The sequence below is a fragment of the Kogia breviceps genome, chromosome 19 (genome assembly GCF_026419965.1).
Source record: "Kogia breviceps isolate mKogBre1 chromosome 19, mKogBre1 haplotype 1, whole genome shotgun sequence".
Lineage (NCBI taxonomy): Eukaryota > Metazoa > Chordata > Mammalia > Artiodactyla > Physeteridae > Kogia > Kogia breviceps.
In genome coordinates this window covers 20,794,085-20,808,601 of record NC_081328.1, presented here as the reverse complement: position 1 = coordinate 20,808,601, position 14,517 = coordinate 20,794,085, and the positions used below count along the sequence as shown (strand labels likewise).

Below are 14,517 nucleotides of genomic sequence, written 5' to 3'. Positions count from 1 at the left end.
TCTTCCCGGACCGGGGCAGGAACCAGCGTCCCCTGCATCAGCAGGTGGACTCTCAACCACTGCGCCACCAGGGAAGCCCCATGTGCCTTTCTAATAATGTTTTTAACAACCTCATTTATTTTTATAGTTGGCTTACTTTTAAAAAAATATTTTGAAACCATCTGTTTTTATATTTATTTGAAAAGATACACGAGTTTTTGTTTGACCTCACGAACGTTTTCTTCCAACCACAGCAAAAAAGCCGTCCTCACGTCTCCCGTGCCATTTAAGATGCAGACAGCATAGGGAAAGCCCCAATACTCTTGACTGCATGTGGGCCTAGGGTTTTTTTCTTTTAATTAATTAATTAATTCATTTTCTTTTTGGCTGCATTGGGCCTTCATTGCGTGTGGGCTTTCTCTAGTTGCAGTTGCATGGGCTTCTCATTGCGGTGGCTTCTTCTTGTGGCGGAGCATGGGCTCTAGGTGCACGGGCTTCAGTAGTTGTGGCACAAGGGCTTAGTAGTTGTGGCTCGCGGGCTCCAGAGTGCAGGCTCAGTAGTTGTGGCGCACTGGCTTAGTTGCTCTGCGGCATGTGGGATCTTCCTGGACCAGGGCTCGAACCCGTGTCCCCTGCACTGGCAGGCGGATTCTTAACCACTGCGCCACCAGGGAAGTCCCACGCCTAAGTTTTTATTTAGGTAACGTTTATTTACATTGGACTCAGTGTTCTTACTGGTTTTCCAGTGAGGAGGAGATTTCCAGTGAAGATGAAGAGCTTGTAGAAGAGAAGCAGCAGCAGCAGAGGAGGGCCCCAGCAAAGAGGAAGCTGGAGACTGAGGACTACCGCAGCTTCATAGCGAAGCGCTTCGCCGACTTCACCGTCTACAGGAACCGTACACTCCAGAAGTGGCATGATAAGACCAAGCTGGCTTCTGGAAAACTGGGGAAGGCAAGTGTGTGCACTCGTGTGTAAGGCAGGTCATGGCAACCTGAAGCAGCTGTGAGAAATTGGAAGTACAGCTCCCTTATATGGATGATGCCTCAGTGTCATAGTAATCAGTCATTTCTGTAGAAAAATTTACTGAACCCTAACGCTAACCCTAACCCTAATCCATTGGGGTTTTTACCATTCAGGCATGGGATTTTTTTTAATTAGAAAAAGTATTTTATTCTAGAAGTTGTGGTCTTGTAAGTGTTGGAAATACAAAATACTTTAAAGAAACGGACTTTAAAACAATTATTATTAAAGGAGCAGAAGTTAATCTCTGGGTATAGGAAACTAATATGACCTGCTTAGGGACTTTTTTTTTTTTTTTTTTCTGAGAATAGTTAGAACCATTCACAAACTCAGTCTTTAACAGAAAGTCCCTCCTGGAAGGAGGATTGTCTGTTTCTCTGCTGACACAGAAAAATAGGGAAAACCAACATAGCTGCCTTCAGCAGAGACTTTCCATGTTATCTGATACTGGTTAATGTTGTTGCAGGGTTTTGGTGCCTTTGAACGTTCAATCTTGACTCAGATTGATCATATTCTGATGGACAAAGAAAGATTACTTCGAAGGACACAGACCAAGCGTTCTATCTACCGAGTTCTTGGCAAACCTGAGCCAGCAGCCCAGCCTGTCCCAGAGAGTTTGCCAGGACAGCCGGTGAGAATTGTGATGTATGGTGATTATGGGAGCAGTTTCTAGGAGGCTAATTAACTGAAAAATCTTATCATCTCCTTGTAGGTATTCCTCTGGGTATAAGAAGTCAGTGAAAGAAAGGGAAAAAAGCACTATTTTCCTAGATTGTTGAGAAACTGAGAATATGTGGGAGGGGAAAGGTTTTAAAAAATGAAGCTATTATTGTGTGTAGCCTTCTCTTAATTTTGAGTTTGATCTGAGTCTGGTCATGGAAGCATTTGTAATCCGATTTTTTTAAAAAATAAATTTATTTATATTTTTAATTTATTTTTTGCTGTGTTGGGTCTTTGTCGCTGTGCATGGGCTTTCTCTAGTTGCGACTATTGGGGGCTACTCTTGTTGCAGTGCGTGGGCTTCTCATTGCGGTGGCTTCTCTTGTTGCGGAGCACAGGCTCTAAGAACGTGGGCTTCAGTAGTTGTGGCTCACGGGCTCTAGAGTGCAGGCTCACTAGTTGTGGCTCACGGGCTTAGTTGCTCTGTGGCATGTGGGATCTTCCCGGACGAGGGCTCGAACTCGTGTCCCCTGCGTTGGCAGGTGGATTCTTAACCACTGTGGCACTAGCGGAGCCCTGTAATCCAATTTTTTAAATTCATTTTTAAAGCTTTTTCTTTAGAAATGCCAGTATTGAAGCAAGCGTGTACTTTAGGCTTTCCTTTGGATGTTTAGACACTCCAGAAGAGGATCCAGAATTGGAATAGGCAGATTCTTCTGTCTAAAGGAAACTCTTTTATTTATAGTAGAAATATATACTTAATATATTTTTTAAGTTCAGAAGAATTTAAAATGAAAAGTAAAATTCCCCCTAGTCTAAAAACTCCACTCCTCATGTTTAACCAATGTTCATAGTTGTAACACACTTTCAGGTATTTTCTATTTGTATATATAAATGTATATATATATACACACACATATGCACATGCATATAACACATATGCGTTTATAAAAATATGGTTGTCTTTTTTTAACTAAATGGGTTGGATATATATATGTGTGTGTGTATCAATATATAAAATGTTATAAACTATGTAAAATCTTACAACTTTCTAAATTATTCTAGATACTTTTCCATGTCATTATATGGAGATCTACCTCATTTTTCCTAATGGCTAGAGTATTCCATTGTATGGATGTGTACTATAATTTATTTGAACAGTGGATATTTATGTTGTCTCTAGTTTTAGAAACAGTGCTATAGGAAACATTCCTGAGCATTTTTACTTTTGTGTTTGTGTGAACACATGAATAGACTTCTAGAAGTGGAAATGTTAAATCAAAGAGAATATGCATTTTAAATCCTGATAGATGTTGTAAAATTGCCTCAAAAAGGCTGCATTAATTTCCAGTCCCACCAGCTGTGTTTTCCTACTGAAGATTGCCAGTTTTATAGGTGAAAAATGATGTCTTCTCATTTTAATTTGCATGTATTTAATTAGAATTAGATTAAACATTTTTGTATAACTATTGACTGCTTATGTTTTATTTCTGTCAAGTGCCTATTAATGTTTTGCCCATTTTTCAGTTGCATTGTTTATGTTCTTCAGTTTTTAAAAATTAATTAATTAATAAATTAATTTTTCGTTGCATTCGATCTTCATTGCTGTGCACAGGCTTTCTCTAGTTGTGGCGAGTGGGGACTACTCTTTGTTGCGGTGCGTGAGCTTCTCATTGCGGTGGCTTCTCTTGTTGTGGAGCATGGGCTCTAGGCATGTGGGCTTCAGTAGTTGTGGCATGAGGGCTCAGTAGTTGTGGTTCGCAGGCTCTAGAGTGTAGGCTCAGTAGTTGTGGCGCACGGGCTTAGTTGCTCTGTGGCATGTGGGATCTTCCCAGACCAGGGCTTGAACCCATGTCCCCTGCATTGGCAGATGGATTCTTAACCACTGCACCAGTAGGGAAGTCCTTGTTCTTTAATTTGAAGAGCTCTTTATATCTTAAGGAAAATAGTGGTTTGACTGTTATACACATTATTTATAGTAGCTGCATTACTTTGGTAACCTCATTGGGATTCACTCCTTCTCATTGATATAGGAGATCCTTCCTCAAGCCCCTGCCAGTGCCCACCTGAAGGACCTGGATGAAGAAATCTTTGATGATGATGACTTTTACCACCAGGTACGATTTTTGCACTCTCGTCTTTTGTTATAAATCAGGCTTTAGCATTTTAAAACAGCTGATAGAATTCTCTGACCAAAAGGTAGCTTACTTTGGAAGGAGAGAGTCAGATAGGGAGTTAGAACTCTAGTGTTCAGAATCGACTTACTGTGTAGTTCTGGATTTATTGCTTTACTTTTATATTTTTCCTTTTGAAATGAAAATAGCTACAGCTACATTGTTAGTTGTTGCAGAGTGTGAATTATTTGTAAAACAGTTTCAACTTCTTTGCATCAGGTGGTTTATTCTCTCTCAGCAGCTTTTGATGATGTTAATCGAGAATTTTGTTTGTTTGGTTTCTTGTCCTATTACTGTTAGATAAGGATATGGAGCTGAAGGGCCGGGATCCCAGAATTCTTGAGTTGCACTTCTGGTTCTATTAACCTATTAAGTCTGTTCTCTTAAAACTTTTGTGTATGTGTGCATGTTCACATCAGTTAGGTATTTATATTTATTGAGATTGTCTGCTGCTGTTGGTTATAATAATAGTGTAGTGCTTTGAAGACAGAAAGAATTGCTAGAGGTTGAAATCTAGTCTCGTTCTCAATATCTCTTCACAAACATTTCCCCCGTTCTTTCCCTGACGCTGTGATCTGCTGTTGTGCTGCTCTTTTTGATGATGGTGGTGACCATTAAGGTAGACTAAACATCCAGGCTGTTCTAAAGAACTAAAATAATTTCCTGTAATCCTGGGTCTCTTGATAAGTCATACTTCTTAATGAAATGTGCTTTAGGATGTACCCTCTCTAGCTCTGGAGAGTTGAGGATGCTGCTCAGCAGTGATAAACCAGTTTTGATTGAGCCATTATTTTATCAAGATGAATCCTTTTTTCTCTGCTGAATTTTTAGTGTTAACTTTTGCCGAAGAATTTGCAGGTGCTTATTGGAGGTTTAGCTATGACGACAGTACTATGTAGTATATGGAATACGAAGGAAGGAACTTAGGAAAATTACACTGTGAAGCAAGTAGGACAAGTGATTCTATATTGGGGATGCCTCTGGTTTTGCCCTAAAAAAAAAGAGAGAGACTTTTTATTAATCTTGCTATTCACTCTGTGATGTTCAATAAAATTATTGCTGTAAGTCTCAAAAGTGTATAGGAAAGAGGATTGATGTGGCCCCCGGTGTTCCTTGTCAGAGGTCCTGATTCTTTTTTTCCTTTTCTTCTCTTATTATATCCATTTGTCAGAAGAGTAGGGGTTTCTGTTTTTGTTCTAGAGTGTCTAAGGAAGTACCTGATATGGGATATTAATGCTGTATAATTGTGTGAGATCATGGGAGATAATCAAAAATATTCCAGTTTTCATTAATTGAAGTGTACATTGTTCAATGGAAAGTGCATCATAAATTAAATAGGCTTAATAAAATAAACTGAGATTACTGGGGGGGAAGTTGCTTCTACTGGCAATCCTTAGTCTGAAAGATATATATATTTACATATATATATACATTTTGGCCTGGAGGTCTCCTGAAAAAGAAATATCATTACTTGATTGGCCCTTCATCCCAATTAATAATTTTAACTTTGATAAATTCTGATTTCAGTTATGACTAGTCACATCTTAGCTTTTCCCCTTGCTGGTTAATTGGGGTGCTGGGGTTAATCTAAATTAAAACTTAAACTAATAGAGGTCAGCAAGGCAGCTGAAACACCTGAGTGAAACAAATGGGGCTGCCAGGTGCAACTTTATCTTGGCTGTTTCCCAAGAGGGAAGTGGCAGCAAATTGGAGTTGTTTCAGCCTTCTGTAAAGGTGAATGATGGGTGACACTTGTTAATGTACAGCATCTCCGGAAGCGTTCCAGATTGCTTTGCTGCCGTACCAACTGCTGCCATCCATACACAGTCAGTAGGAACTGGACCAGTTGCCAACATCTGGCAGCACAGCAAGGAATGGGTGTAAGTCTCGAAACCCTGCAGATTCTAAATATGGTGCTTAGAAGTGTGCAGGCTTTAATCACTTACCACTCTTTGGCAGCAGGCTACGACAGCTTATCCTAGCCTCGTACATCACATCCCGACATCTGCTGAGCCGCAAGGCAGCTGCACATTCATTTTCTTTTCTTGCCTTTTCTCTTTGCCTCCTATTCCTCCTCTTCTCACTACCACCCCCCCTGCCCTGACCCTGCCTTCCTCCCTTCAGTTTTTCTCCCCCTCCCCAATATGCTTCTTGGGAGAGATGATCTGTAAAGATTACTGCTTCATTGTGTGCAAGTAATTGTGGTGATGCCAGGCCCTTGACAGACACAACGTAGCACCTGTTCTGCTGACCTGGTTAATTTCTTCTGTTGAGTGGGATTTGCCAGAGATTGGAGCTGAAGCCAGTTCAATGATAAGGCTAAAGAAAATGGCTGTATGTTTTCTGTCACCTCCCAATTAAATTGGCTTCATAAAGTGCTTTCCTTTATTTGTCAGGGTAGTAAGCCTGAGCTAAGTGTCGCATTCAGAAGTGGTACAATGTACTACAATGGGCCTGTGAGTTTTCATTTGTGTTTTTTTATGTGGTCATAGGGAAGAGCTGGGTGGTGAATATAATACATCTGCCTTTTTTTTTTTTTTTAAACCATACTTGAAGCCAGACTCTTTGGGTCCATGTTTTGTAAAGAAGAGATTATAGCCACATTGAATTTTAATGTTTCATTGTAAGGGTTTAAAGGCTTACTTGGTTAATTCAGGTGTCACAAGGCTTTGTAAATGCCCTCACGGTTGAGAATGGTATTCAGGGTCAGAACACCCAACACATACACACTCTCTTTGTTTCACAATGGGCCTTAAGTTACTACAACTTAAAAAATATGTCTGCATTATTTAATAAAGGTACATGTATATGTGTATGTGTATATAAGCATATACATAGAGAGAGGGGGACACCAAGGAATATCAGATATTGTACATAATCATACCATTTTTGAGCTGAAAAGAACCACACAAGAACCTGACTCCCTGAGACGTTAAGTAACTTCCTGCTAGTCATATAGTAAATGGCAACACTAGTACTTGACCTCAAGACTGCTTAGGCCAAGTCCTGTTCTTCACATACCTTTATTTCTTAAACATTTCATTCGTGAGCCATAAAAAGACTTCATTATAGTATTACAGTTTTCAGTTTGTAAATAACTAAGCTTCATTTTCTTAGAACCAGAAGAAATATTATGTATGTTAGAAAGTAATTTTTTCCCTTTGAAGGCAAATGATTTATTAAACTCCTGGTTTCTTAACAATGCTGATGAAAAAATTAGCCTTCTAGTTGTGTTACTGGTTTGTTTGGAAACTGGAGTTGCTGAAAGCCCGCAGTGTGCCAGTGGTGACGGTTTCAGGAGGGAAACTGTTCACTGGCTGCAAACATTGCCGAGTCTCACCCCCTGATGGAATCAGTTTGCATCTGGCTTAGCTCTTGTCAGAGCTCATCCCTGAAGATGATTTCACAAAATATGAAGGTTGCAAATGACCATGAAGGATGAGCCATTCAGAAATGTTTTCAGTATCTATTTTTCATTTTCACCATCCCATTTGCTACTTTTTTAACATTAAGTGCTTTTAAGATGTGTTGTCTATATCTCCATTTAAAGTTTTTGTTTGTTTTGATTTGCTTTTTTTAAACCATCCATTGATTTTTGACTTGATAGGCCTGAGTTCTTAAAGAATCGAGGAAGGACTAACATTTACTGAACACTAGTTATGTGCCAGCTCCTGGACTGAGTAGACAGGTACTTGACTCACGTCTTTATTTAATCCTCCCAAGATCTCCATGTTGAGATATGACTGCACTTAGCAATATGCTGTGTACTAAAGTGACTGGTTTTATTCTTTTCATAGCCAAGACCTCAACTAGTTTCTTGTCACCTCGTGAGGTATTTTGTTCTGAAAGGACTGATTGAGCTTAGATATTGACAGATTGGTACCTTGATTTCTGAGGGTTCATTAGGATTTTGTATGTTGCTTCTAGCTCTGTTTAGTTTTGATCTGGTTTGTCCTGTCACTTTGAATTTAACCAGGAGCATCTGGAGAAAGGCATAATAGGTTCTGTTCTTTAGATGACCACTTTGATGGGTTAAATCTCTCCTTTCATTTGCTATCAGGACATGTCTGTAACTGACCCTGCCACATGCTGGACTTTTGTGTCCAAGACACTTGATAATGCCATAAACAAGTAATTACTAATTCAGTGAACTATTAAAAGTCAATAATGTTAAGAAATAGAGAAGAGGCAAGCTTTCTGACAAGCTGGTTTACTTTAATTAAGTTGGTGAGTGATTAGTATGGATGGCTGATGTCATGGCTTTAATTGTATGCATTTAGATCGTAGTGTGAATAAGGGATGTGTGAAGCCATTCCTACGGTTAAGGCAATACTGTGTTCTTGTTGGCTGTGTTCTTGTTGGCGTGTGTCTTTCCAGTGGTTCAATTGATGGCTAAGAGTATGCTTTAAAGTTTGATTTAAACCTCCTCCTTTTAATTTCTTGTTGGAAAACAGATCCCTTCTGTTCAGAGCGGTATTTCATTTTTAGGTTGACTTTGAAATGTTGCTGTTATTTGAGATGTGGATGATGTTTCTTAAAATTTTGATAACATTTATTACATATAGACCTTTATGGTGACTTTAGAGAGGGGACGTGTATGTGAAGTACACAGATTGGAAGATTGAAATTACAGTTTAAGTTATAGGAGAGAGGGACTTCCCTGGTGGCGCAGTGGTTAAGAATCCTCCTGCCAGTGCAGGGGACACAGGTTCTATCCCTGGTCCGGGAAGATCCCACATGCCGCGGAGCAGCTAACCCCGTGCACCACAACTACTGAGCCTGCGCACCTAGAGCCCACGAGCCACAACTACTGAAGCTCGTGTGCCTAGAGCCCGTGCTCCACAACAAGAGAAGCCACCATAATGAGAAGCGTATGTACCGCAATGAAGAGTAGCCCCCGCTCGCCGCAACTAGAGAAAGCCCGCGTGCAGCAACGAAGACCCAAGGCAGCCAAAAAAAAAAAAAAGTTATAGAGGAGAGTTAATCAGTTAGATTTCTTAAGATATAATAAAGGTGTTAAACAAACTCCAAACCAATATCAATGTCCAATTAAACCTCAGTTTCAATAATTACAAGATTATTTTTTGGCCATGTGTAAGAATTTTATTTGGGATGCATTCTAGTTCAGCCCAAAAGCCACATTTTAAATACAAGGTCGAGAAATTTCATCACACAGCAGCGTCAGAGGAAGGCACACACGACTGGCCCTGATTTCTTTCAGTTTCCTTGCTTTAAAAAACACTGGAGCCTGACTTCAGTACTACTGCTTCATTTAGACAAAGGTAAAAAAACCTCAGAACAAAGCCTAAAATAGTACATTTGATGGAGCCAGCTAGGAAAGAGATAAGAATTGGCTTAGAACTCTCGAAGAAACTTTTCAAACACAAGGGGTACCTTGGCAGTTTACTAGGCAAATATGTGGCCAAAATTGCCTTTTCTGTACTACTAATAAGCCCAGTATCAGCTGGCTGAGTGTAAATTAAACACAGCACTCTAGCAGTAGTTCAGTAGACCCAAGTAAAGAATTTAGCACTTTGGAAATGGGGAACACTATATGTTTACTAAAGTGGGCATGATGTCTCCTTGTGAAATTATATTCAATGTATAGCTCCTTTAAAGTAAATTATAGGGACCATGACTTAGCATAGAAAGGGGAAGTTAATAAGCATCTTAAAATATGTATGTGTATTGTAGATCTAGAATAGAACCTAATTGCTGTAAAGTTAGATAGCGTCTTTGAAAATCATCAATGCCAAACTGACTTTTTACAAACCAGGGCCTAGAGGAAGTAAGTGACTAGGATGCCATCACCTCATTTAGGACATTGAAACCCATGTGCTCTTGTTCCCAGTTTGATTTTCTTTCTAGCGTATTCTGCCATCTTTTGATCTGACACACTTAAAAATCCACTTGAGCGTTTCCTTTTCAGATTTGTATCTGTTTAGGAAATTGGAGATCCACTGTATCTGTTTGCATTCTGACAACTCACATGTTACCACTTTTGTGCAGTTATGAACTTCATTCACTTAACAACTGCTGTACCAGATGCTAGGTTTACAAAGGCTAATAAGAGAAAAACCCTGCCCAAGGAATTTGTGTCATCTAAGAAGAGCAAGATTCTCCTCAATTTTGTATAGTCACACAGCTCCTCTTGAAAAGTATGACTTTGGTAAAATTTAAGTGGAGAAAATAAATGGTGCGAGAGAGCAATCAGGTCCTTGATATAAAAACGTACATGTAGTTGCCTAGTGTCTTATCACAAATGTGCCTCAGACATTCGTTAGCACACAGGTTTTTCCCTCAACAGACACCTGATCTAATTCCTAAAGTCATGTCTCAGTAATCTGTAAAAGATTCTAAGAGATGCTGTTAGATATAAACTCTGGATAATAGTATAAATTCACTATTTTCCAGGCACATAGTCATTGTTAGAAGCTAGTATTGAGATGCCGGTATCCACTGAAACCTATATCAGATTAGAAGAGCTTTCAGAGGACTTCCCTGGTGGTCCAGTGGGTAAGACTCCGTGCTCTCAATGCAGGGGGCCTGGGTTCGATCCCTGGTTGGCGAACTAGATCTCGCATGCTGCAACTAAGAGTCCGCAGGCCGCAATTAAGCAGTCCGCACACCGCAACTGAGGCCTGGCACAGCCAAAATAAATAAATAAATATTAAAAAAGAAGAAGAAGAAGAGCATTCAGGGAGACACTGCTTTGGGAAAGATCCCTGGTCTTCTTCTTACTTGCTGCAAGTAATAATAAATCCTTCCTTCTCCCCCCGCAAAAAAGGAAAAAAAAAAAAAAAAGAAGAGCATATTCAGGTTGGTGATGGGTATTTGAGGGTTCATTTTGCTGTAGCCAACTTTTGTGTATTTTTGAAGTTTTCGGTAATAAGTTAAGGAGAAGAAAAGCCTTCAGATTTCTTTCTTCCATTAATTGATTCAGCAAATATGTATCTACTGTATATTTATTGAGTAACTGTTGTTCTAGGCTGTGCTGCCTAATGCAGTAGCCGCTAGCCACATGTAGCTATTTGAATTGTAGTTTATTAATTAAAATAAAGTTGAAAATTCAGTTTGTCAGACGTGCTAGCCACATTTCAAGTGCTGCAGCCATATGTGCTAGTGGCTGCTGTAGTGGACAGTGCAAACACTGAGCATTCCCGGCATCACGGAAAGGTCTCTTGGAGCTCTTTTAGGGGCTGGAACAAAGCCAAGTCCTGCCCTCATGAGCATTCATTCTAGCTTAGAGACAGGATGATAGTGTGACCCTGCAGTGGAAAACGATGAAAGAAGGGGGTCTCAGGTAGGGATGGGATGGTTACTGTTTTCACATAGGGTCGTCCGGGGGTGCGGTGCTATCTGAGCAGGGCCGGGAGGGCAGCGAGCACCAGAACCGTGTAGGTACTGGGGGGAAGAGCGCTGGGGACAAAGGCAAGTGCCAAGTCTCTGAGACAGTGCAGAGGCTAACATGGTCCAGGAAAATCGGGGAGGCCAGTGCCACTGGGGTGAGTAGGTAAGGAAGAGTGGAATAGGAGAGGAAGTCAGAGAGGTAATGGGAGGCCAGGTCCTGAAGGACCTTGTAGGCCACTGTAAGGCTTTGGCTTTCACTGTGACTGAGGTGGGAAGCCACTAGAGGGTTTTGAACAGAGGAGTAACAAGATTGGACTAATATTTTTAAAGAATCACTCTGATGTCTGTGTTGAGAATAAACTAAGGAGGCAGGGTGGCAGACAGGAGATAGGAGACTCTCATGATAGTCCGGGAAAGGGATGGTGGTAGCTGGAACTAGGATGCTTTGGAGGGACTGCTGAGAAGTGGTTGGACTCTGAATTTATGCTGAAAGTTGAACTGACAGGATTGGTTGATAGATTGTGTGTGGAATGTGGAAAGAGAGGTGTCCAGGACTTTAAGGTTTTTGGTCTGAGCAATTGGATGGATGAAGTTGCTGTTTACTGAGATGGGGAAAAACAGTGAGAGAAGCTAGTTTGGAGGAGAAATCTGGAACTCAGTTTTGTTTATACTAGGTTTTTTTTTTTCCCCCATGGACTGTGTTGGCTTTAATTATCTTGATTCTAAATCAGTTACATTAAGTTTAAGATACCTCTGAAGCATTCATAGAGAGTTGTTGAAGAGGTAGTTATGTATGTAATTTTGGAGTTCGTGGAGAGGTCTGAACAGAAGGTGTGAGTCTTAGAGCCATCAGATTGTATTTAATACTGTGAGACTGGATAAGATCACCTAGGGATTGAAGGTAGGGAGAAAAAGGGAAGAGATTCAAAGCCTGAATCCTGGGGCATTCCAACATTTAGAGGCTGGAGAGAGAGGACCCAGCAAAGGTGTCTGAGAAGGTGAGAGAGAATAAAGGAAGAGCGATTTCCCAGGTTCCATATCAAAGTGTTTCAAGAAAGGAGGGAATCCAGTATCATCCTGATACCAAAACCAGGCAAAAACATCACAAATAAAGAAGATTGCAGACCAATATCTCTAATGAATATAGATGTAAAAGTCAACAATCCTGGGCTTCCCTGGTGGAGCAGTGGTTGAGAGTCCGCCTGCCAATTCAGGCACGGGTTCGTGCCCCGGTCCAGGAGGATCCCACATGCCGCGGAGCGGCTGGGCCTGTGAGCCATGGCCGCTAAGCCTGCGCATCTGGAGCCTGTGCTCCGCAACGGGAGAGGCCATAGCAGTGAGAGGGCCGCCTACCGCAAAAAAAAAAAAAAAAAAATGAATGTGGGACTTCCCTGGTGGTGCAGTGGTTAAGAATCCACCTGCCAATGCAGGGGACGTGGGTTTGATCCTTGGTCCGGGAAGATCCCACATGCTGCAGAGCAACTAAGCCCATGCACCACAACTACTGAGCCTGCGTTCTAGAGCCTGCGAGCCACAGCTACTGAGCCCGTGCACCTAGAGCCCGCGCTCCGCAACAAGAGAAGCCACTGCAATGAGAAGCCCGGGTACCGCAAAGAAGAGTAGCCCCCGCTTGCCGCAGCTAGAGAAAGCCTGTGTGCAGCAACGAAGACCCAATGCAGCCAATAATAAATAAATGAATAAATTTTTTTTAAAAAACAGTTAATGTATGTATGTATACATATAGCTGATTCACTTTGTTGTGCAGCAGAAGCTAACAACATTGTAAAGCAATTATACTCCAATAAAGATATAAAAAAATCAATTAATGTAATAAACCATATTGATAGATAAGGACCAGAACCACATGGTCATCTCAATAGATGCAGAAAAATATTTGACATCCTTTCATGTTTAAAAAAAAAACACTCAGCAAACTAGGGATAGAAGAGAACTTCCTTACCTAGTAAAGAACACCTGTGAAAACCCATAGCTAACATCCTATTCAGTGGTAAGACAGAAAACTTTCCCCTAAGATTAGGAATAAGGCAAGGATGTCCACTCTTGCCGCTAATATTCAACTTTGTAGTGGAGGTTCTAGCCAGGGCAGTTAGACAAGGTAAAGAAATAAAAGGCATCCAAATTGGAAAAGAAGTAAAACTATCTCTCATTTGCAGATGGCATGGTCCTATATATAAAGAATCCCAAAGAAGCCACCAGAAAGCTGCTAGCTCTAATAAACAAATTTAGCAGAGTTGCAGGATACAAGATGAACACACAAAAATCACTTGTGTTTCTATACACCAGCAGCAGTAAGCAATCTGAAAAGGAAACTAAGAAAGCTATTCCATTTACGATAGCATCCAAAAGAGTCAAATACCTGAGAATAAATTTAACCAAGAAGGTAAAAGACTTGTATGCAGAAAGCTATAAACATTGCTGAAGGAAATTTTAAAAGACCTAAATAAATGGAAAGCCATCCCATGTTCATGGATTAGAAGACTTCATATTATTAAGATGACAGTACTCCCCTAATTGATCTACAGATTCAACATAATCTCTATCAAAATCCCAGCTGCCTTTCTGCAGAAATTGATGAGCTGATCCTAAAATTCATATGGAAATGCAAAGGACCCAGAATAGCCAAAACAGTCTTGAAAAAGATCAAAGTTGGAGGACTCATTAATTTCAAAACTTACTGCAGAGCTACAGTAATAAAGATGTTGTGGTATTGGTATAAGGTTAGGCATATAGATCAATAGAATACAACTGAGAATCCAGAAATAAACCTTTACGTTTATGGTCAATTGATTTTTGACAGGGGCACCAAGACAATTCGATGGGGAGAGAAATCTTTTGAATAAACAATGCCGGGACAACTGGATATCCACGTGCAAAAGAATGAAGTTAGCGCCCTCCCTCATACTACACAAAGGTTAACTTGAAGTAGATCATATACGTAAATACAAGAGCTAAAACTATAAAACTTTTAGAGGAAAACACAGGAATAAATCTTCATGACCTTGGTTAGGAAATAGTTTCTTAAATATGACAACAAAAGCACAAGTGACAAAATGAAAAACAGATACATTGGACTTCATTGAAATTGAAAACTTTTGAGATGTAAAAGTTATCATCAGGAGTTTGAAAAGACCCACAGAATGGGAGAAAATATTTGCAAATCATATATTTGATAAAGAACTGGTATCTAGAATATATAAAGAACTCTTACACTCAATAATAAAAGCAAATAACCTACTGAAAAATGACAAATTATCTGACTAAACATTTCTCCAAAGAAGATATTTAAGTGACCAGTAAAGAAAAGATGCTCACC

At 40.2% G+C, this 14,517-nt stretch overlaps 2 protein-coding genes across 3 annotated transcripts in view; one reads left to right on the top strand and one right to left on the bottom strand.

Moving 5' to 3' along the window:
• ACACA (acetyl-CoA carboxylase alpha) overlaps positions 1 to 14,517 on the bottom strand; it is a 375,954-nt gene that overhangs the window by 3,680 nt on the left and 357,757 nt on the right. The window lies entirely within an intron of this gene.
• AATF (apoptosis antagonizing transcription factor) overlaps positions 1 to 14,517 on the top strand; it is a 95,480-nt gene that overhangs the window by 34,357 nt on the left and 46,606 nt on the right. For both annotated transcript variants that reach the window (XR_010838091.1, XM_059048638.2), the window contains exons 6-8: positions 726 to 930; positions 1,466 to 1,630; positions 3,693 to 3,776. Coding sequence is in view for 1 of the 2 variants with exons in the window: in XM_059048638.2 (XP_058904621.1) it covers positions 726 to 930; positions 1,466 to 1,630; positions 3,693 to 3,776 (454 nt within the window). In the remaining variant the exon portion in view is untranslated. The remainder of the gene's footprint in view (positions 1 to 725; positions 931 to 1,465; positions 1,631 to 3,692; positions 3,777 to 14,517) is intronic.